The 22,562-nt window shown below is 44.0% G+C and overlaps 1 protein-coding gene across 5 annotated transcripts in view; it reads right to left on the bottom strand.

Annotated features, from left to right (window-relative positions):
* LOC117504525 (phosphofurin acidic cluster sorting protein 1-like) overlaps positions 1–22,562 on the bottom strand; it is a 66,080-nt gene that overhangs the window by 23,873 nt on the left and 19,645 nt on the right. For all 5 annotated transcript variants that reach the window (XM_034163976.1, XM_034163974.1, XM_034163975.1 and 2 more), the window contains exons 2-4: positions 10,975–11,062; positions 10,575–10,664; positions 7,993–8,118 (exon numbers count right to left, since the gene is read on the bottom strand). In XM_034163976.1, the coding sequence (XP_034019867.1) occupies positions 7,993–8,118; positions 10,575–10,664; positions 10,975–11,062 (304 nt within the window). The remainder of the gene's footprint in view (positions 1–7,992; positions 8,119–10,574; positions 10,665–10,974; positions 11,063–22,562) is intronic.

Genomic DNA, 22,562 nt, shown 5'->3' with positions numbered 1-22,562 from the left:
ATATATATATATGTATGTATACGGGCCGAGGCAGAGGATTAGCAGCAATCTTCCATTCCAGCTTATTAATTAATCAAAAACCCAGACAGAGCTTTAATTCATTTGAAAGCTTGACTCTTAGTCTTGTCCATCCAAATTGGAAGTCCCAAAAACCAGTTATATTTGTTATTATCTATCGTCCACCTGGTCGTTACTGTGAGTTTCTTTGTGAATTTTCAGACCTTTTGTCTGACTTAGTGCTTAGCTCAGATAAGATAATTATAGTGGGCGATTTTAACATCCACACAGATGCTGAGAATGACAGCCTCAACACTGCATTTAATCTATTATTAGACTCTATTGGCTTTGCTCAAAATGTAAATGAGTCCACCCACCACTTTAATCATATCTTAGATCTTGTTCTGACTTATGGTATGGAAATTGAAGACTTAACAGTATTCCCTGAAAACTCCCTTCTGTCTGATCATTTCTTAACATTTACATTTACTCTGATGGACTACTCAGCAGTGGGGAATACGTTTCATTACACTAGAAGTCTTTCAGAAAGCGCTGTAACTAGGTTTAAGGATATGATTCCTTCTTTATGTTCTCTAATGCCATATAACAACACAGTGCAGAGTAGCTACCTAAACTCTGTAAGTGAGATAGAGTATCTCGTCAATAGTTTTACATCCTCATTGAAGACAACTTTGGATGCTGTAGCTCCTCTGAAAAAGAGAGCTTTAAATCAGAAGTGCCTGACTCCGTGGTATAACTCACAAACTTGTAGCTTAAAGCAGATAACCCGTAAGTTGGAGAGGAAATGGCGTCTCACTAATTTAGAAGATCTTCACTTAGCCTGGAAAAAGAGTCTGTTGCTCTATAAAAAAAAGCCCTCCGTAAAGCTAGGACATCTTTCTACTCATCACTAATTGAAGAAAATAAGAACAACCCCAGGTTTCTTTTCAGCACTGTAGCCAGGCTGACAAAGAGTCAGAGCTCTATTGAGCTGAGTATTCCTTTAACTTTAACTAGTAATGACTTCATGACTTTCTTTGCTAACAAAATTTTAACTATTAGAGAAAAAATTACTCATAACCATCCCAAAGACGTATTGTTATCTTTGGCTGCTTTCAGTGATGCCGGTATTTGGTTAGAGACTTTCTCTCCGATTGTTCTGTCTGAGTTATTTTCATTAGTTACTTCATCCAAACCATCAACATGTTTATTAGACCCCATTCCTACCAGGCTGCTCAAGGAAGCCCTACCATTATTTAATGCTTCGATCTTAAATATGATCAATCTATCTTTGTTAGTTGGCTATGTACCACAGGCTTTTAAGGTGGCAGTAATTAAACCATTACTTAAAAAGCCATCACTTGACCCAGCTATCTTAGCTAATTATAGGCCAATCTCCAACCTTCCTTTTCTCTCAAAAATTCTTGAAAGGGTAGTTGTAAAACAGCTAACTGATTATCTGCAGAGGAATGGTCTATTTGAGGAGTTTCAGTCAGGTTTTAGAATTCATCATAGTAGTGAAGGTTACAAATGATCTTCTTATGGCCTCGGACAGTGGACTCATCTCTGTGCTTGTTCTGTTAGACCTCAGTGCTGCTTTTGATACTGTTGACCATAAAATTTTATTACAGAGATTAGAGCATGCCATAGGTATTAAAGGCACTGCGCTGCGGTGGTTTGAATCATATTTGTCTAATAGATTACAATTTGTTCATGTAAATGGGGAATCTTCTTCACAGACTAAAGTTAATTATGGAGTTCCACAAGGTTCTGTGCTAGGACCAATTTTATTCACTTTATACATGCTTCCCTTAGGCAGTATTATTAGACGGTATTGCTTAAGTTTTCATTGTTACGCAGATGATACCCAGCTTTATCCATCCATGAAGCCAGAGGACACACACCAATTAGCTAAACTGCAGGATTGTCTTACAGACATAAAGACATGGATGACCTCTAATTTCCTGCTTTTAAACTCAGATAAAACTGAAGTTATTGTACTTGGCCCCACAAATCTTAGAAACATGGTGTCTAATCAGATCCTTACTCTGGATGGCATTACCCTGACCTCTAGTAATACTGTGAGAAATCTTGGAGTCATTTTTGATCAGGATATGTCATTCAAAGCGCATATTAAACAAATATGTAGGACTGCTTTTTTGCATTTACGCAATATCTCTAAAATTAGAAAGGTCTTGTCTCAGAGTGATGCTGAAAAACTAATTCATGCATTTATTTCCTCTAGGCTGGACTATTGTAATTCATTATTATTAGGTTGTCCTAAAAGTTCCCTAAAAAGCCTTCAGTTAATTCAAAATGCTGCAGCTAGAGTACTAACGGGGACTAGAAGGAGAGAGCATATCTCACCTATATTGGCCTCTCTTCATTGGCTTCCTGTTAATGCTAGAATAGAATTTAAAATTCTTCTTCTTACTTATAAGGTTTTGAATAATCAGGTCCCATCTTATCTTAGGGACCTCGTAGTACCATATCACCCCAATAGAGCGCTTCGCTCTCAGACTGCAGGCTTACTTGTAGTTCCTAGGGTTTGTAAGAGTAGAATGGGAGGCAGATCCTTCAGCTTTCAGGCTCCTCTCCTGTGGAACCAGCTCCCAATTCAGATCAGGGAGACAGACACTCTCTCTACTTTTAAGATTAGGCTTAAAACTTTCCTTTTTGCTAAAGCTTATAGTTAGGGCTGGATCAGGTGACCCTGAACCATCCCTTAGTTATGCTGCTATAGACTTAGACTGCTGGGGGGTTCCCACGATGCACTGAGTGTTTCTTTCTCTTTTTGCTCTGTATGCACCACTCTGCATTTAATCATTAGTGATTGATCTCTGCTCCCCTCCACAGCATGTCTTTTTCCTGGTTCTCTCCCTCAGCCCCAACCAGTCCCAGCAGAAGACTGCCCCTCCCTGAGCCTGGTTCTGCTGGAGGTTTCTTCCTGTTAAAAGGGAGTTTTTCCTTCCCACTGTAGCCAAGTGCTTGCTCACAGGGGGTCGTTTTGACCGTTGGGGTTTTACATAATTATTGTATGGCCTTGCCTTACAATATAAGGCGCCTTGGGGCAACTGTTTGTTGTGATTTGGCGCTATATATAAATAAAAATAAAAAATTGATTGATTGAATTGATAAATACATACACATATATATATATACATATACACATATATATATATACATATACACATACACATATATATATATATATATATATATATATATATATATGTGTGTGTGTGTGTGTGTGTGTGTGTGTGTGTGTGTACACACACATTCCCCTCATTTCTTTTTTTTTTCTTCTTTTTTTTTTAATAAATCAAAACTGACTTGCAGGAGTGGTGGCCAAGTGGTTAATGCACTTGGTTTCAGTGCGGAAGGTTCCCGGTTCGAATCCCACCCCTGCAGGATTCTCCATCTACTGTGGAGTTGTGTCAGGAAGGACATCCGGTGTAAAACTTGTGCCAATTCAACATGAAGATCCACCTTGGATCTGCTGTGGCGACCCAGAGTGCAAACAAGAGAGCAGCGGAAGGGACTGACTATTTATCACACGGAAGTGACCTTCGGGAAGCGGCGGCTTCCGTTTAACGTCCTACTTTAGATAAAGAAGCCTTTTGATCGCCTCTGACAGCTCGGTGGAATTGTTTTATCCGTCAGCTCCTTCCAACATCCTTCTTGCTTTGATTTGCACTCGATAACGTCGTACCAACAACTCAACAATAACCTTGGTGGGTTTTTTTGGCTGTTTTTCCTCCTCTTGATGAAATCTTTCATGGGGAGTAAACTGGTTCAAGATTTAAACTACATCAGTTAAAAGAAGAACAACTTAAATCCTGCAGCTGTTTTATTGGTTCAGACTGCATTTAAGAACAAAAAAAAAAAAAAAACAAGCAAATATTTTAGATAACTTCAAACTTTATTGCATATTTTTTTTAAGGGCCTTTCATGGGACCCCCACCCCATGTATTGCCTTTGCAGCCCACCAGATGCCGGTGGTCTGCACTTCGAGGAACACTGTTCTCCACGATTCTCTGATAAAATGCGTTAACCTAAAGTCCTAACTTTTGAATGTTTGAATGTTGGACTTCCTCTTTCACAATAAAAGTCTTCATCGTGTTCTTTTGGCCGCCATGCTGAGCCCATGAGAGGATCAACACATGGAACAAACTCCTTCAAACTCATTGGAGACTGAAACCTGGAAAGTTTCATCCATTTTGTCTCGGTAGTTTGAATTTCAAGGCCTCATCTCTACGTTCCCCTTTTCCACTCCACGGTGGGCGAAAATTACAGCTTCACCAACAGAAACAACCTTCAAGCCACATCAGGAACATCTTCTTCTCCTCACAAAAACACCATAAATCACAAGGGTTTTAATTTTTTTTTTTTTAATCACTGCTCATGCAGAGAGCCAGAAGGACCAGGAGCTCTGAACACAGGCAAGATTTAATTCAAAAGTCTGAACAGTCACCAAGAAGGAGAAGCTGAGCCAAAGATCACAATCAGGTCAATTTTAAAAATGCACTTTGTCGAGTTAAAACCAAGGTTAGGTGAAAGTTAGCGATAAATAAAAGCAATAAACTTTCACAAGGCGATGATGGTAAAGAAGAACTCATTTGTGTAAAAGGTGACAACAGAACAGAGTGAAGACATCACCTCATCTGTCCTACATGGACACGGAGATACATCAGAGCAGTGAAGAACTACAAGATCCCGCAACAACCAGCTGATTCTTACGTTTATGTGTTGGGACCATTTTCCTCATGAGATCACAATCATCATGTTGATGTTACTAAGATCCAGAAAAGACTGCAAAATAAAGTGAGCACCAGACAGATAAACTGGGCTGTGAACACAATAACTGCTAAACTCTTATCGGTCTCTTCAGCTTCTCTTGGAATTCACGCAGGGTCGCCACAGCAAATCACAGGCGGACCTGCATGTTGATTTGGCACAGGTTTTACACCGGATGTCCTTCCTGACGCAACTCCCCTTTACAGGGAAAATAGGAAGGGGTGGACTTGAACCCAGACCATCCGCACTGGAAACAAGGGCATTAACCTCTTGGCCACTACCCCAATACTGCTATAATCTATTAGCTCACCTAATTAAAAAAAGAATTTAATGAGGACAAACATATTAAAATCTGGTGAACGTGATGCCTTAAAGACGTCAAAACTCTGTTTTGCTTTTGTAATATTCCAGAGAGTCTCTGTCACCTGCTGGATGGTCAACGCAAGATTGATGATGGATTAGGAGCAGGTGTTGTAGTCACAGACCACTTTCCACAGATAAATGTTTAAATCAAGCAAGTAAATCATATTCTGATTGGTTAACAGCGGTTAAATTCAATAAATTAAATAAGACTTTTACGTCCACACAACCTCGCTCAAAGGATTTTGTGTGAATTGAGCAGTGAAAGAAAAAGCAAACATGAAAGAAGGTTGAGTGAAATATGGCATTATTGGGGTCCATGAGAGAGAAATTACACACAGAAATGTACTGAATTAGAAAAATAATTTTCCTGATTGTTTAATAGCGATTACATTCTAAAACTCAATTCCACACAACCCAATGGAAAGGATTTTGTATGAGTTCAGCCATGAAAGAAAAGGAAAAGGCGACAGATGGTCAAGTGAGGTACGGAGTTAATGGGGCCTGTGAGAGAAAGAGCGTTTCCACAGAGAAATTTCATGAATTGGAAAAATAAAATGTTTCTGATTTAACAGCTGTTATACTCTAAAACTCACATAAAGGTCACAATTCTACAGAACCCTACGGGAAGGATTTTGTATGAGTGTATCTGTAGCAGAAACTACTTCTTTCTTTCTCTCTCTCATTCTCTCTTTTTGGGGTTTTGAAGTTACATGAAACATAAAATGAACGCAGTTGTTGGTTTTAGTCTTGACCTGCTGATTCCTAACTAGGGATGGGGCCGATCCGATGCAATATTGGTAATGGGTTCTGATACCAACATAATTCACGCATCGGAACTTTCCAATACAACCTGCTGAGTTTTCCGATCCAGGAGCTATGTCTCAGTGTGTGTGTTGTTTTTCTGCTGAAACCTGCCCAGAAGAGATTCCCTGCTAGCTGCAAACCGTGGAACGGAGGTGTGCCCCAATGAGATGTGGACTAAAGAGACAGGCCTCCATTCAGGAAATCCCTTCCACAGTTTGCAGCCAGTGAGCAGGTGAGCATTAAGCAGCACTGTCACTGCCCAACTTTGCATCACACGCCCACTATGTGGAAATATTTTACACTAGAAACACCACAAAGCAAGACAGCAATGTTCAATGTTTGCAAAGCCATGGTACCAAGAGGCAGAAGCTCTGTCGAAACCTACAATACAGTGAACTTAAACATTTGAAAAAGCACCACATTAAAGAGCACAAGAATTTTTAGCCGGGGCAGAAAGATGAAAGCAGCCGACAGGAAGTGTGCAACGATTTACCCAGAGTAACCCAGACCAACTCCAAACATGACTACATTAAGTACTGTTATTTATTTTTTGGTGGTTTCTTGTGGCATTTTGGGAATGAGGGAATACACTCCGTCTTTAAAACAGTAAATGTACTCGGGGCGGGTGCGCCATCCAGTGTTCAAGAGATGAAACTTCAGCCACTGGTCCAACAATGGCCCCGTTTCCATGTATATAAACATGTATACCATTAATCACATTTACTTTGTTGTTTTACATTTGCACATTTCAGCACTGTACAAAGCTAATTTCTTGGAGAGAGAGAGAACGCATGCTGTCTTTTCTCTATAAAGTTTATACTTTTTTCCATGAGCTACTCTCTCTCTTTTCTCCACTTCCAAAGAAATCCAACTTATGAAGTGAAATCATGGAAACCAGATTTTTCCGATTATCAGATTAGTGAAGCATGTTGTAAACACAAGGGTGGTCTCTGTTTTTCTTTCAATGGGGCACGAGTATATGTTCCATGTTGAGGAAGAAGCGCTTTTCCAAAATGCCAAAAGAAACCACAACAAAAATAAATAAAAGTACTTTAATTCTTTCACAAAACCATCAAATTGTAGCTGAACTTTCAGGTCTTTTTTAAGAAAATCCTCCTCTATACCACTTCATCATGAAGCTGTATAACTGGGGATACAAAATATCCTCATATAAAATCAACAATAATAATAATAAATATTACAGCAAACAGAGCTCTGGTATCGGCAGATATACAAATTCAGGGATCGGATTGGAATTGGGAAAAAAAAAAAAAAGTGGATCGGTGCATCCCTATTCCTTACTCACTTGCCGGCATTTTGAAGAACGAGATCCCAAATATTCACAAACTTGATCTCTGTGACTCTTTGGTCCGACCACAAGAAACAATCTAAATCTGATAATTAATCATAGCGACAGGTCAGTGGGTTTCTTACTGGAACTTTGTGTCAGATGGGATGTAAGATAACGTTTTGACGGGTCGGGAAACAAGCCTATGACCACACACTTGTCAGGTCAACAGTCCAGACGAGCTGAGACAGTTCTCCACTGAGTCAATGTCTGAGAGCTGACGTGACCTCAAACGTGCAGCTTAACCTCAATCTCGCTTTAATTGTAGGCTTAATTGTTGAGATTGTTCATAGATTTTAAGTGAAAACCCCCTAAACAGAGAACGACTAGCTTATAATATACAGCAATAAAAAGTACTCACCCTCACCAAGAACCAAGCATCTGTCCCATTTTTTTTTTGTCTCTATTGTGATGGACTTTGAGTGACAAATTAGCAAATATAAACCTCACTTCTGAGTGCCTGAAAACTCACTGCAGTGACATCATGGCATCTTTCTGGAAGCTTCATGTATTTTCCAACTTAAAAGCACTCAGAGCAGCTGCACAAAAAAAAAAAAAAGAAATTTTAGATCTTAATTTAGAGCAACTGGGAAAAAAAAAAGATGCTGGCAGTGGGAGCGGGGCAGGAGATAAACGCTATATGGGCATGATGTCTATGGGGCCACAGTGACTGAGTGCGATACCTCGGCCATGTTGATGAGTCCCAAGGCCAGGGTCTTGTAACCTAGGATGGTGCGGTTCTTGTAGCGCTTTCGTCGCTGCAGCATGATCTGAAGCTTGTTGGCGTCCCTCTTCAGGAAGTGTGGGTACTGCCGGGACAAGGACACAATTTTTTTTTTTTTTTTTTTAGTAAAACAGTTTCAGAAGGCTGCCCTGTTGGACGGGTACAGCCTGCTGGTATTCAGACCACATGGATTTGTTGGATCCAAAGCATCTCGTTGCATAAGACTGTTCTTTTAGCCACGACGAATCACTTAGTCACCTACAAACACGTACACAACCCATCATTAATGCACTAGCAGGCTGTGCTATAAATGGAACAAAGTCAACTGCACCAACAATATTTAATGCAAAGCCACAGAAGGACTATTCTGCTGTTGCTGCAGAGTTTTAATCGTCTGCATCAGTGCGAAGCTGAAGTGCAGCAGCTGGAGGAGGTTTCATGTATAATGCAGAACGTCTGCTTCTGTGCACTCGCTAAAAAACTCTCTGACCTTTCAGTGGCACTCTGCAACAAGGATGATGTAGAGCAGAAGAAACCCTGCCGGGAATTACATTAAACTCCGTCATACTGCAAGAAGCACAGGTGCTAAAATACTCAGCGCAGTAATCGCGCACAGAGTTACTGCACACCACGATTTGCTAGTATCTCTGCCCTACATGGACTTCATGTTGCAGAACTAGTCTGGAAGACCAGTGAGGTGGCAGTTCATACTATGCAATCACGTCTGGGTCAGACCCCAACTGCCATGCTACCTCCGCTAGTTAGCATATAGCTAGCTTGGTTGTGAACCCGCAAACCCTGAGAAAGTCATGCATTCTGCTAATGTGTGTTTATTGCACATCATCTAGTTACCGATTTTATTAGAAAGTAACCTCATGTCTGCACCTCTAGCCCCTCCCACTCAGACTGTCCTTAACTTAATGAGAGAATTAGAGACCGCAATGGCGACTTTGTCCATGCAAGTAAAGAAGTAGCACATGCAAACCTTTAATCACAATTTGGATCAACACGAGACCAAGATGATGATGGGTTTTTTTCCTTCAGGATATACAATATGTTCAACTCTGTCCAATACAGAGCAGCACCATTTAAATCCCACGGCCTTTTAAATCAGAATGATCTCATTTTAAACTTGATACATTCATTGTTATTTACATTAGTTATTCAGATCCCGGGAGGTGACGGTCTCATGGTTAAGTGTTGGGCTTCAGACTAGAGGATCCTCGGTTCAAATCCCGGCCTGACTGGAAAATCACTAAGGGCCCTTGGGCAAGGTCCTTCATCCCCAAAGGTTGTTCCCGGTGTGTAGTGAGCACTTTGTATAGCAGCACCCTGACATTGGTGTGTGAATGTGTTTGCATCAATGGGTGAATGTGAGGCATAATTGTAAAGCGCTTTGAGCATCTTATACAGATGGAAAAGCACGATATAAATGTAGACCATTTATCCAACTGTCTTATGTACAGTTTGTACCTGTTAAATCAAGCCCCTCTATTTTGTCAAATAATTGCACAATATTAATGTTGCAGAATAAACTCAATCAATCAATCATGAATAATATTTTATCTACATTTTAATGGCATCTGCAGGAGGGGGGTGCGTGTGCACAGAGATAAGCAGAACAACAGCGGAGGTTAACTTTGAGTTAGTGGAAGTTAGCGTGCATGGCGACATCTGCGAGATGTCGTATAAATCACTCCACAGGTGTTACTCTGTTCTAAAAACAGCATTTTCAGTTTTAGAAGTGTTTATTTCTCACTATTTTTTACATAACATACGAGAAACATGTTATATTTACACATAAACTAAGCGGTTTTGGAGTGCCAGCGTGACCAGCCAGTGATGTCACAGTGCTGCTCTTCTCTGATTGGCTGTCACCTCAAAACAAAAAACACATTTGCATGATTCCTAGCATAAAAATATGAAACAGAATGTGACTTTTTAACCTTTTAAAATAGGTCAAAGTTACTCATCTTTGAACTTGTCCAAGGTCTGTGTCCCAAGAATGTGTCCTGTGACTCTGGCAGTAACTGGACTGATCGTACGCTGAGCACAGACAGACGGACAGACGCAAAGCCTTTTCCAGATTTTGATGGCCTCAGGTAAAAATTAAAGACTTTTTAAAATGTATTTCAATGACCTCCCATGACCCAGCTGAAGCAACTTCATGCCCCCATGGTGGCCTGCGGCCCGCACTTTGGCAATCACTGTACTAAAGGAATACTGCCTGTTAGAGCCTGTTCAGCTCCAAGTGGTTTATTCAATATTTGATCAAAATATATACAAGTTATAGAACAGTGTTCAGCTGTAACACTTTTATGAGTTTGTTAGTTCAAATATTTCTATGAGTCCAGTAAAAATACTTTTGTTTTGACACAAGCTGCACTTTATATTGTTTCGTCCGACCCCGTGTTTCCTGTCACATGATAGTTTCAGGTGATCAATATACGGGGCTGCGTCCATCTCCATGAAAAGAGAGTTTCAGTTTGATTCGGGGTGAAAAAAAACTATGTGACCTCTTGTGTTTTTAAAACCGTTTACCTGCAGGGAGAAGGTGAGCTGGAGGTCGGTCTCTGTCAGCCCCGCTGAAGACAAGAGGATCTCGTTGGAGCGCAGGATTCGCTTGGAGCCCTGAGGACATTACAGCTCGTCAGCCGCCAGCAGCACAGAGACACGATTAAAAACATATTCAAGTGTTCCGCAAACAGCCAAGAGTTTATGAGAAATAATAAACCTTCAGCCGGCTAATTTAGCCGAGATTACAATCAGGCTTTGAAAACCATCAAGAGTGCGGTGAGACGTGTTGTGGTTTAAACCTGCATTAAAAATTCATGCAGCAGTCCAGCAGCTGCTTTCACAATTTAAAAATAACTGATCGCACCCATGTCTTTATTATGATGATGATGACGATGATGATGACGTCGTGGGGGGGGGGTCGTACCTGCAGTTTGACAGCGATGACCACAGAGGTCAGGTCTTTGTCCAGCTCCTTCAGCATGATCAGCTTCTTCAGTGTCAGGTTGAACAACCTGCAGAAAAAAAAAAAAAAAAAAAAATCAGTCTGACAGCAACATCCACTCACACAGCGTCAGGTCAAAGGTCAGACAGCTGGTGACCTCTGGACACACTGACACCTGAACGCTTTACAACAACATGGGCAAGAAAACGCCAACTTTAGCTGAACTTTACAAACACCTACCCAGATTTTTCTTGCATGTGCACCTCCTGACTTCTGGAAAGTGGAAAATTAGTGACACAACAGCTCGGGAAGGTTTCACAGTCAACTACAAGGACTTCTCAAATTTAGTTCCTTTTTTTAAAAAAAAATTGGCTTTAAAAGAGAACTTTGTTTCCTTTCCTCACTACTGTACGTTACATCAAAACCAGAAACCAGTGTGAGTCAACAGTACGTCAACCACGGGATCCAGAGCTGTAAATCCGTCCACAGTGAGTCATTCTGGAAATAAATTATTCAAACATGAACCTTAAACGGTCCAGAAAATGATCACAGGTCTGTTTTTAAACCTCCTCCAAAAACCTACGAGCTACAGTTTGATCTCAGTTGGATTATATTTGTTGGTATAGAAATACACTTTGCACTTGGATTTTAATTTGTGTTTTTTGTACATTTAAACTTATTATTTGTTGTGTGTTGATGTTTTATCTGTGGAATCCCATAATATTGGCTGATATAAGCTTTTCGTGAACATCAGTGTTATTTTTGCCGATATGAAAACTTTTATTTTAATAAGCAATGCAGAAAAACACTTTAGCTGTTGAAAATTGTGTCATAATGTAGTTTGTCCAGCAGAGGGTGATCCAACAGCATTGTTTACAATTCTGTCAAGCATAGCTGGAACCCCCATCACCGCTTGGCTGCATTAGCTACAAGACGCACAGCGATCAACAGCTGCTCATTTTCAAACAGTCAGCGGGGGGCGCTGCAGCCACAAGAGACAAGCAATCATTATATCACCAGCAAGGGCCAGGGCCAAAATAGATGAGAAGTCTATTTTATGCAAATGTTCAGCGATCCATTGATTACATTTGTAGTTGTTTATAATAAAGTTCATGTTTAAAATGTAAAACATTAAATCTCAATTACAAGGGTTTGATAATGAAATGTTGGAATCACTGCCAGTTTATGTATTCGCATCTTAAAGGTTTTAGTCTCTTCTGTCATTTTAAGTATCAGCTCCCAAAAAATCAGTATCAGTCAGGATCTACACAAAACCTGATAAAGTCATCCTTTTCCATATACAGATGTGTCGGGATTTTGGCTGCTGAAGTGCCCTGTAGTCCCCCACCATGCGCCCACTGAGCAGGCGCACTACTCAGCAAAAGTCGGACCTCACCAGAGCTCTGTGAACTCCCAGCCACCTCGGCCACGCCCACACTCTGCTCTGCACAACTCGTAACTTTGAACAAACTCTGCACACACTCAGTCATCAACGCTTAATAACTTCTGTCATTATTTCAGCGTCTGTCTGAAAGTCAGATGGCGCATTGTATTGCTGTATAAATACTGACTTTATTTATTTTAAACACTAGAAATACTGCAGCAGCAGCGTTCATCAATCAGCCGGACGTGTTTACAGTCTGCAGGACCTTTGCCATATTTTAACACACCTTTAAGGGTTCCAAGCCCCTCAACTTCTCCTCTAGAACCGCCACTGACCCAGGAGCTTTAGATAAGTGCAAACCTTATAAAATGCATCGAGTACATTTCCTCCAGATTGTTAACACAATAACTCAAAAACAATAAATGCTGTCATATTTTAAGCCTCTGAACTAAATTATACTGAGGACAGAGCGGCTAGAACCAGCTGAACTTTGATGCATATCGTCACCTTCCTAAAATAATGGCCTAAGTCATATTTTCCAAAACATGACTTAGGCCATTATTTTAGGAAGGTGACGATATGCAACATCCCACATATCTGGCTGCCACCTGCTGGACATAGCTGGGATTCTTTTGTGCAGCATTTAATCTCAGCATATGCATGATGAAAATTAGGAGCAGGTGTAGTTGAAGTTGTAGGTGGAACTTGAAATGAGCTTGCTTGCTAGTTCTTTAATTTGCAACTCCACATGACTTGGAGAATGGGCACGTGTGGTCCTGAACCAAGGACCTTCTGTTTTGGAAGCAAGTGCATTAACCACTTGCACCTCTTCTTCTTTTTCTTTCGGCTGCTCCCATTAGAGGGCGCCACAGCAGATCAATTGTTTCCATCTCACTCTGTCCTCTGTGTCTTCCTCTGACTGACCAACCACCTGCATGTCCTCCCTCTTCTCCTCCTGCCTGGTGGCTCCATCCTCAGCATCCTTCTCCCTATATACCCTGGGTCCCTCCTCTGTACATGTCCAAACCATCTCAGTCTCACCTCTCTGACTTTGTCTCCAAACCATCCCACGAGCTGTCCCTCTGATATGTTCATTCCTAATCCTGTCCATCCACATCACCCCCAAAGAGAGTCAACATCTTCAGCTCCGCCTCCTGTCTTTTTTTCGTGCCACCATCTCTAAGCCGTCCAACATAGCTGGTCTCACTACTGTCTTGTAAACTTTCTCCTTCACTCTTGCTGATATTCTTCGGTCACAAATCACTCCTGCCACCTTTCTCCATCCACTCCACCCTGCCTGTACTCTCTTCTTCACCTCTCTACCACACTCTCCATTACTTGGACAGTTGACCACAAGTATTTAAACTTATCTACTTTCACCACTTCTCCTCCTTGTAACTGCACTATTCCACTGGGCTCCCTCTCATTCACACACATGGACTCAGTCATGCTTGGATTCACTCTCCACCACCTCATCTAACTCACTCCAGAAATCTTCTTTCTCCTTTGTCTCACAACCTACCTGTGGGGCATATGCACTGATGATATTCATCATCACCCCTTCAATTTCCAACTTCACACTCATCACCCTGTCAGACACTCGCTTAACCTCCAACACACTCTTAAAATGACCCCACCATTTCTCTTCCTATCCACACCATGATACAACAACTTCAATCCACCTCCGATGCTCCTGCTCTTACTTCGCCTCCACTTGGTCTCTTGCGGACACAATCTGTCTACCTTTCTCCTCTCAATCATATCAGCCAGCTCTCTCCCTTTACCAGTCACACTGTCAACATTCAAAGTCTCTACTCTCATTTCCACTCTTCTAATTTGCTTCTTCTCCCACTGTCTCTGGGAACGTTCTCCTCTTACACCACAACACTAAAAATGCACCTTGTGCCAAGTTTGTATAAAATGCATTAGTTTGTAGTTATGTTCAATTAAATCACAAACCTGATCAAACAGGAAACGCTGAAGGCTCTGTTAGGAACACGACGACGATGACAGAGACCCCCCCCCCCCCCCCCCACACACACACACACACACACGAGTCCTCAAAGAAATAGGATTAATGCAGAAAGGAAAACTCATCGCCTCACCGGCAGGCGGACGATAACGTGAAACCTGCAGCAGAATTTAATCAGCTGCAGTAATCAGGTAGACTGTTGTCCAAACGGAGTCTCTTAATCAACTGCTGACTGATCATTTCTTTCATGCTGCAAATGTGGAACAAAATGCTAAATTTCCCTGGAGATGAGCAGGCAGTAAATAGCCTAACGGCATTTCATTGTTGCTCAGTGTGTGATTCAACACCGGGGGGGGGGGGGGGGAATTCTGCTGCAAGTTCTACTTTAAAAACAGCCTTTGATTAGCAAACACTACAAAACTGTAGTAAGTCAGTTTAATTCAAAACTAAAGGTGTTAATTTAACAAGAAACAACAGCAGGAACAAGAAACAATTAGCTCAATGCAGAAAGGCAAAATGCAAATGTTATTTTATCTGCCGCAGGGGCCCAAAAGGAGGTGCAGGGTGGTGGCTGAGCTCCCGCTCCTCAGTCTGTTCCTCCTCCTCGAGTCTCGTCACCTCCCACACAGTCTCCCTAAATAACTGTAATTACCTGCCTCAGGTTTGCTGTGTTAATTAGTTTTTGGTAACATAATTAAGTACAAACTGATTTTGAAAAATACAACATGTGAGCATGAGGGTTTTTAAGTTTTAAATAAGGGATGAGGCCACACTAATGATATTAAAGCTACAGTCTGTAGGATTTAGCATCATCTAGTGCAGGGGTGGGCAATCATGTGCCATAAAGGGCCGAGACATTGCAGGTTTTCCTTGCTACCAGTCACTTTCACAGGTGATTTCATTAATGTTCAGGTGTCTCAGCAGGTGATTTCATTGATGACCAGGTATTTATGTGCAGGGGAGTAGCTCATCAGCAACCCACCTGGTGAGGTGATTGGTTGCAAGGAAAACCTGCAGTGTCTCGGCCCTGGTTGCAGACTGCAGTATGCAGTCACTGGTCACTGATTTTGTTTCCCCTTCAGGTTCAGACCTTGGCGTCACAGGTTTATGTTGCCGCGCTTCTCTCTTCAGAAACACACTGTATCATCTTCCAGAAAACAAAAAGCAGGGTTTTCAAACTTTTTTGTTGAGTGGGCCGCTGAAGAGGAGGTACTGCTGGCCCACCACCACAAGATGGCGCCCTGCTTGAAGTGCGGGCTTCAAGCACGAGAGGGCGTCGGCTTTGCTGGAGGTGACAGCTGTCATCAATCAACACAAGCTGTCACCCATCACCACCACTACAAAGACCGGACTGCAACTCCACCTCCTCGCCGAGAAATCAACTACCATTCAGGTAAATTCTCTGCTGACTAACACTGTGTGTAATAACTTGAACTTCTATTGATTGCAGCCGTTTTCCTGGAGTGTTGCCTTATCTGGAGTATTGGCGTTTGGTGTGACAGCGACGGCTTCGCCTCACACCCCAACTCAGATAAGTGGTTGACCAGGAGCTGCACGAGTGTGTGTGATTGGAGGTGGAGGTTTTCCCTCCTTTACTTAATACAGACTGTGGGATTACTGAGTGTGCGAACTCACACTCATCTGGACTGTCTCTGTTCTCTGCCAGCAGTACCGGGTCTGACTGCTGAAGACAGCGGCCACCTGGGGCGCAGGGCTTGGCGACTCCGGTGTTCTTCAGCTCCGTTGGTGGTGGAAGCTGTGTGGGGATCCAGCTCTTCTCTCTCCAGGCGTCTTCTATCGTCGAGCCTGCCCACACGTCACCTGGTGTATGATTGACAGTCCACCATATTGTTACTGTCTGTACGTTGTTGTGCGATTCACAACATTAAATTGTTACTTTTTGGCTTATCCATTGTCCGTTCATTAACGCCCCCTGTTGTGGGTCCGTGTCACGTCACTTTCACAACAGGATTTCTCGGCCAGCGTCATGGATCCTGAGGGGCGTCAACCATCGCTTGAACAGCCAATGGGAGAGCGAGGTGCACAGGCAGGAGGCGTGTTGGGTGAGCTGCAGCACATCTTAACCGCCTTTGCCGCTCAGTTGGACTTAGTTACCGAGCAGAGCAGTGTTCTCAATCGCCGGATAGAGGCTCTCACCGCCCAGGTGGAAGCACATGCTCAGGGCGCTGCTGCAGCACCTCCTCCTGCTGACCGTGTGCCAGAAACAGACATTCCGCTGGTCGTTCAACGACCCCCCCCACCTTCCCCTGAAGCATACATAAGCCCTCCGGAGCCGTACGGAGGCTGTGTGGAGACGTGCGTGGACTTCTTGATGCAGTGCTCGCTCGTCTTTTCACAGCGTCCCGTCATGTACGCGTCAGACGCCAGCCAGGTGGCTTACGTTATAAACTTGCTTCGAGGAGAGGCACGCGCCTGGGCTACGGCGCTTTGGGAGCAGAATTCACGGCTCCTAACGGTTTATACTGAGTTTGTGAGGGAGTTCCGACAGGTGTTCGACCACCCTCATAGAGGCGAGACCGCTTCAAGTGTGCTGCTGTCGATAAGACAGGGGCGTCGGAGCGCAGCAAAGTATGCAGTCAACTTCCGCATCGCGGCAGCGCGAGCCGGCTGGAATGCTGTTGCGCTCCGCGCCGCCTTTGTAAACGGACTGTCTCTGGTCCTCAAGGAGCACCTGGTGGCGAAGGACGAGCCGCGGGATTTAGATGGGCTTATCGACCTGGTTATACGGTTAGACAACCGATTAACAGAACACAGACGGGAGCGAGACGAAGGGCGTGGTCAGGCACAAGCCGTCCCTCTTCCTCCCGGGTCTGAAAGGGAGCCGACTTCCCCACGCTCCACTGCCAGGGCTCTCCACGTGACAACAGCTCCCCCTGCTGACGTTGCTATGGAAACGAGCAGGGCCAAAAAACGATCAGATCAGAGACAAAGGAGGCTGATCCGTGGAGAGTGTTTTCTCTGCAGCTCTACTGAGCGCACACAGAGAGAATGCCCCAAACGATCAAAACAGCAGCACTCGTCCTTAGAGACTGGGCTATGGGTGGGTCACAATACCCACGCGGGGAGACCCCATAAATCTGCACGAATCCCAGTCACGATCCTGAGTGAGGATTTAACCCTTCACGCCCCAGCACTGGTGGACACGGGGTCGGAGGGAAATCTGCTGGATAGCAGATGGGCAAAGGAGGTTGGGCTCCCTCTAGTGGCCTTACCGTCACCATTGTCGGTGCGGGCACTAGATGGCACCCTTCTTCCACTAATCACACACCAGACTCAGCCAGTGACATTGGTGGTGTCTGGGAATCACAGGGAGGAGATTGTGTTTTATGTAACACCTTCTACCTCCCGAGTGATTTTGGGTTTTCCATGGGTGTTAAAACACAATCCCCGGATTGATTGGCCATCTGGGGTTGTGGTTCAGTGGAGCGAAACCTGCCACCGGGAGTGTTTAGGATCCTCGGTTCCACCCGGTGTGATAGCTAAGGAGGAGGTTTTAGTCCCCCCCAATCTGGCGGCGGTGCCAGCCGAGTACCACGACCTTGCTGACGTCTTCAGCAAGGATCTGGCACTCACGCTGCCCCCGCACCGTCCGTACGATTGTGCCATTGATTTGATACCGGGCGCTGAGTACCCGTCCAGCAGGCTGTACAACCTCTCACGTCCGGAACCCGAATCAATGGAGACCTACATCCGGGACTCGTTAGCTGCCGGGTTGATCCGGAACTCCACCTCCCCGATGGGTGCTGGTTTCTTTTTTGTGGGCAAGAAGGATGGCGGACTCCGTCCATGCATTGATTACAGAGGGCTGAACGAGATCACGGTTCGAAACCGATACCCGTTACCTCTGTTGGATTCAGTGTTCACGCCCCTGCATGGAGCCCAAATTTTCACGAAATTGGATCTTGGGAATGCTTATCACCTGGTTCGGATCCGGGAGGGAGACGAGTGGAAGACGGCATTTAACACCCCGTTAGGTCACTTTGAGTACCTGGTCATGCCGTTCGGCCTCACCAATGCGCCCGCGACGTTCCAAGCATTGGTTAATGACGTCTTGCGGGACTTCCTGCATCGGTTTGTCTTCGTATATCTAGACGATATACTCACTTTTTCTCCGCATCCCGAGACCCATGTTAAGCATGTACGTCAGGTCCTACAGCGGTTACTGGAGAACCGGCTGTTTGTGAAGGGCGAGAAGTGTGAGTTCCACCGCACTTCTTTGTCCTTCTTGGGGTTCATAATCTCCTCCAACTCCGTCACCCCTGATCACACCAAGGTTGCGGCGGTGAGAGATTGGCCCCAACCAACGAACCGTAGGAAACTACAACAGCTCCTCGGTTTTGCAAATTTCTACCGGAGGTTCATCAAGGGCTACAGTCAGGTAGTTAGCCCCCTGACAGCCCTGACCTCCACAAAAGTCCCCTTCACCTGGTCGGATCGGTGCGAAGCCGCGTTTAGGGAGTTGAAACGCCGGTTCTCAACTGCACCAGTTCTGGTGCAGCCTGATCCCAAGCGCCAGTTTGTTGTTGAAGTGGATGCCTCTGACTCAGGGATAGGAGCCGTGCTATCCCAGAGCGGGGAGTCTGACAAGGTTCTCCATCCATGTGCCTACTTTTCCCGCAGGTTGACCCCAACTGAACGGAACTATGACGTCGGCAATCGGGAACTTCTTGCGGTGAAGGAGGCTCTTGAAGAGTGGAGACACCTGTTGGAGGGAGCATCGGTACCATTTACAGTTTTCACGGACCATCGGAGCCTGGAGTACATCCGGACCGCGAAGCGTCTGAACCCCAGGCAAGCCCGCTGGTCGCTGTTCTTTGGGCGTTTTGACTTCCGGATCACCTACCGCCCCGGGACAAAGAACCAACGATCTGATGCCCTGTCCCGGGTGCACGAAGAGGAGGTCAAGACCGAGCTGTCAGACCCCCCTGACACCAGCATCCCCGAGTCCACTGTCGTGGCCGCCCTTACCTGGGACGTGGAGAAGACCGTCCGGGAGGCCCTGACACGGAACCCGGACCCGGGGACCGGTCCGAAGAACAAACTGTACGTCCCACCAGAGGCCAGGGCTGCGGTCCTTGACTTCTGTCATGGTTCCAAGCTCTCCTGTCACCCAGGGGTGCGAAGACCCGTGGCAGTGGTCCAGCAGCGCTTCTGGTGGGAGTCTATGGAAGCCGACGTCCGGGAGTATGTCCAGGCCTGCACCACCTGCACCAGGGGCAAAGCTGACCATCATAAGGCCCAAGGCCTCCTCCAGCCTCTGCCAGTGTGCGATTGTTGTGCGATTCACAACATTAAATTGTTACTTTTTGGCTTATCCATTGTCCGTTCATTAACGCCCCCTGTTGTGGGTCCGTGTCACGTCACTTTCACAACATTTTTAGCATGAAGAAGCAACCAGCAGACAGTATATAGGGAACCAACTACTGATCTGTTCTTTTTCTTCAGTTTTCTGGCCATGGTGCAAAATGTCAAGGTAGGAGTAAGTATGTTCCCTTTGGGCTACTATATCAACATGGCAGCCTCCATGAGGGGGCTCCACTCCCATTCAGACACAAAGGACTCACTCTGAGGTTTTGAAATACACATAATTTCATTGTTGCAAGTAATTAAAGACTAATACACAAATGGTTATTAATGCTACATTACATTTATGCTAACACCCCTAAATCCTGCACACTGTAGCTTTAATGAATGTATAAATTCAAATCATGTTGCATTGAAAAGGTACCAGCAGGGTTAAAAGTTACTGGTGTTACATGAAACACAAATGTGTGTGTTTTTTTATGCTGGTTTCTACAGTTCAGGTTTTCTCCATTTCATGCTTCCAAAAGCTATTTTTTTCCTCAAAAGTGGTGCTTGGCTCACCTGGACCACTTGGATCTGTGTGTTTATTATAAATCCTGACAGACGTGACACCTGGTCGCTCAGCCGTGATTGAGCGACTGAAGCCGTGCACTGACTCACCATCGCTAAGATGCTTAATGCCCTTTGGCCTGGCAACGCCTCATATTTTCCCAGCAGTTGCTGCTATTTGCTTGTTTATTTGTTTGAGAACGTATGGGAGGATGAAAAGCGAAGGAGGCTGAGAACGGCTGGATAATATCTGAGGGCAGGTTGAGCCCTGACATTTTAGAAAGGCCTGCCTGCCCAGCGAGAACACTAACAGGCAAAAAAACATAACTGTACACTAAAAAAAAAACCAGCCATATGTAATTTTTAAATATCAAAGTAGGAGGAGGAAAAGCAAGTTGGTGGAAGACGAGATGTGGTACCTGGCGTATTAACCCACATCTTCTAAAGGAACCTCCCTCTAGCCACCCTGAATTCACCATCAACAGATGGTTTCAAACAGATGAGGTATTCTTTAGTCAATGAGAAGAAATGAAAATCAATATGGCGCCCACAGTGACCGTATTCAATAACTGATGATGGCAGTTTTCCAAAGGAACCTTCCTCTAGCTTCCCGAATTCACCACCAAGAAATGGTTTCAAACAGACGTGGTGTTCTGTAGTTCTTTTGCATAACTGTCCGAGCCGAGGACACTGCTGCTTTAAGAAGAAGGTGCCAATGGTTCCCTTGATGACATTCCCTTGCAGGAGGTGTGACCTTGCTATGTCTGGAAGCAAAACAACAGCTACACTAATTCGGGCGAATTATCCAATCTTCATGCCCCAGCCACCAGTTTTTCTTTTATTCACTCTTCCCCGTCACAATCCTAATTTCTGTCCTTCCCTGCCCTCCATCGAGCCGCCTCGTCTCCTATCTTTGGTAGCGCGGCGTTCCTTCCTCCCTTCAGTAATTACAATCAATGGCAGCACTGCTTTGGTCGCTGTCTAAAACAATAAGAGTCTCGCTCTCCTTCCAACGCCACTGTATTCCAGACTCATCACTCCATTCGACGGATTAGCCTGTCCATGACGCACAGACGGACAAACTCTGCAACCACGCTGCACAGCGGGAAGAGACAGGCAGGAAGAGCGATTGTCCTGGGATAAAACACGGTGAACGGATGGACAGGTGACAGAAAACTCGACAAACAAATTAATCACTGTCTTCCTGTTTGTAACATGATAACAATAAACGGGTGTGGAAAGAGGATAAAGGATTCCAAATCCGGTGAATTTTGATGGACCACATCAATGAAGAAAAGCAACTTTACTTTACTCATATAATGTCCTATAGACGTGTCTGCCCCCTGCTGGAGAGTTAGTGGACTAAGCTGCGGATGTGAGCCAAACCGGTGCCAAAAACACAAAACAAATAGGAATGTGTCTGGAAAAAAGTCAAGTTTAACCACTCGTGATATTTTCAAATGTCCACTTTACAGTGTTTTAAATGAAAAAAAAAAACCCATGATGTTTATTGTAATGGATTAGTGACAGTAACTAAAGACTGAGCTCAGACTCGGCTGGTTAAGTGCGATAAAACAGGATGACTGTGGATCAGCAGGCGGAAACTTCTGCCCGTATTGTTCTGATGTTCTGAGCACAAAGATGTGGGAGGAATAAAAAGCCGATCTGACGAGTCGACTGAGTGACTGACAGCTCTGACGGATGAATTAAAATCATCCCTGTGAGATGTGGCCCTGCTGTCCTACATGTACATGACATTTCCAGACAAGGGATTTTTTTTTTGCAGTTAATCAAGTAACTGGATAGTGAGATAGTTTCTTTATTCCATTCATGCAAAAAAAAAATAAATAATTCCTTAAAAACCAAAAATTCTATCTATAAAGCATGAATTGTCTGTGTGAGTATGTGGCTCGCATCTCTCTCCATTTGTCAGATCGGCCTCAGCTTTCTGATATTTTGTGCATAGCACGATGATGTGCATCCTTTATTATGAAAATTTTGGGAATTAATTTTCAAAACCTTTATTTTGAAACCTTTATGTTGATTAACATTGTGACATTCGTACTTCCAAGATGGCGGCTCGCTGATGTTACTGGTAGCAAAGTTAAACAACATCAGATAGTTCATGTTGCTCGCACCATTTCACAATAAAACGTTTAATGCCAGCACCCCAGCAAATACTGTCACTACTACTGTGAAATACATGCTGTACGCGAGTCTCTTCCAATAGCCTGTTTAATAGGAATCCTTTTAGTTTCATACAATTGATAAAAAACTAATTTTTAAAAAAACAATCTGAAATACTATATTCAAATAATAATATAACATATCAATCAAAAC

Source organism: Thalassophryne amazonica, chromosome 23 (assembly GCF_902500255.1).
Source record: "Thalassophryne amazonica chromosome 23, fThaAma1.1, whole genome shotgun sequence".
Taxonomy (NCBI): Eukaryota; Metazoa; Chordata; class Actinopteri; order Batrachoidiformes; family Batrachoididae; genus Thalassophryne; species Thalassophryne amazonica.
Note: the sequence above shows the minus strand (reverse complement) of the source record. Positions and strands in the feature narration are given on the sequence as shown.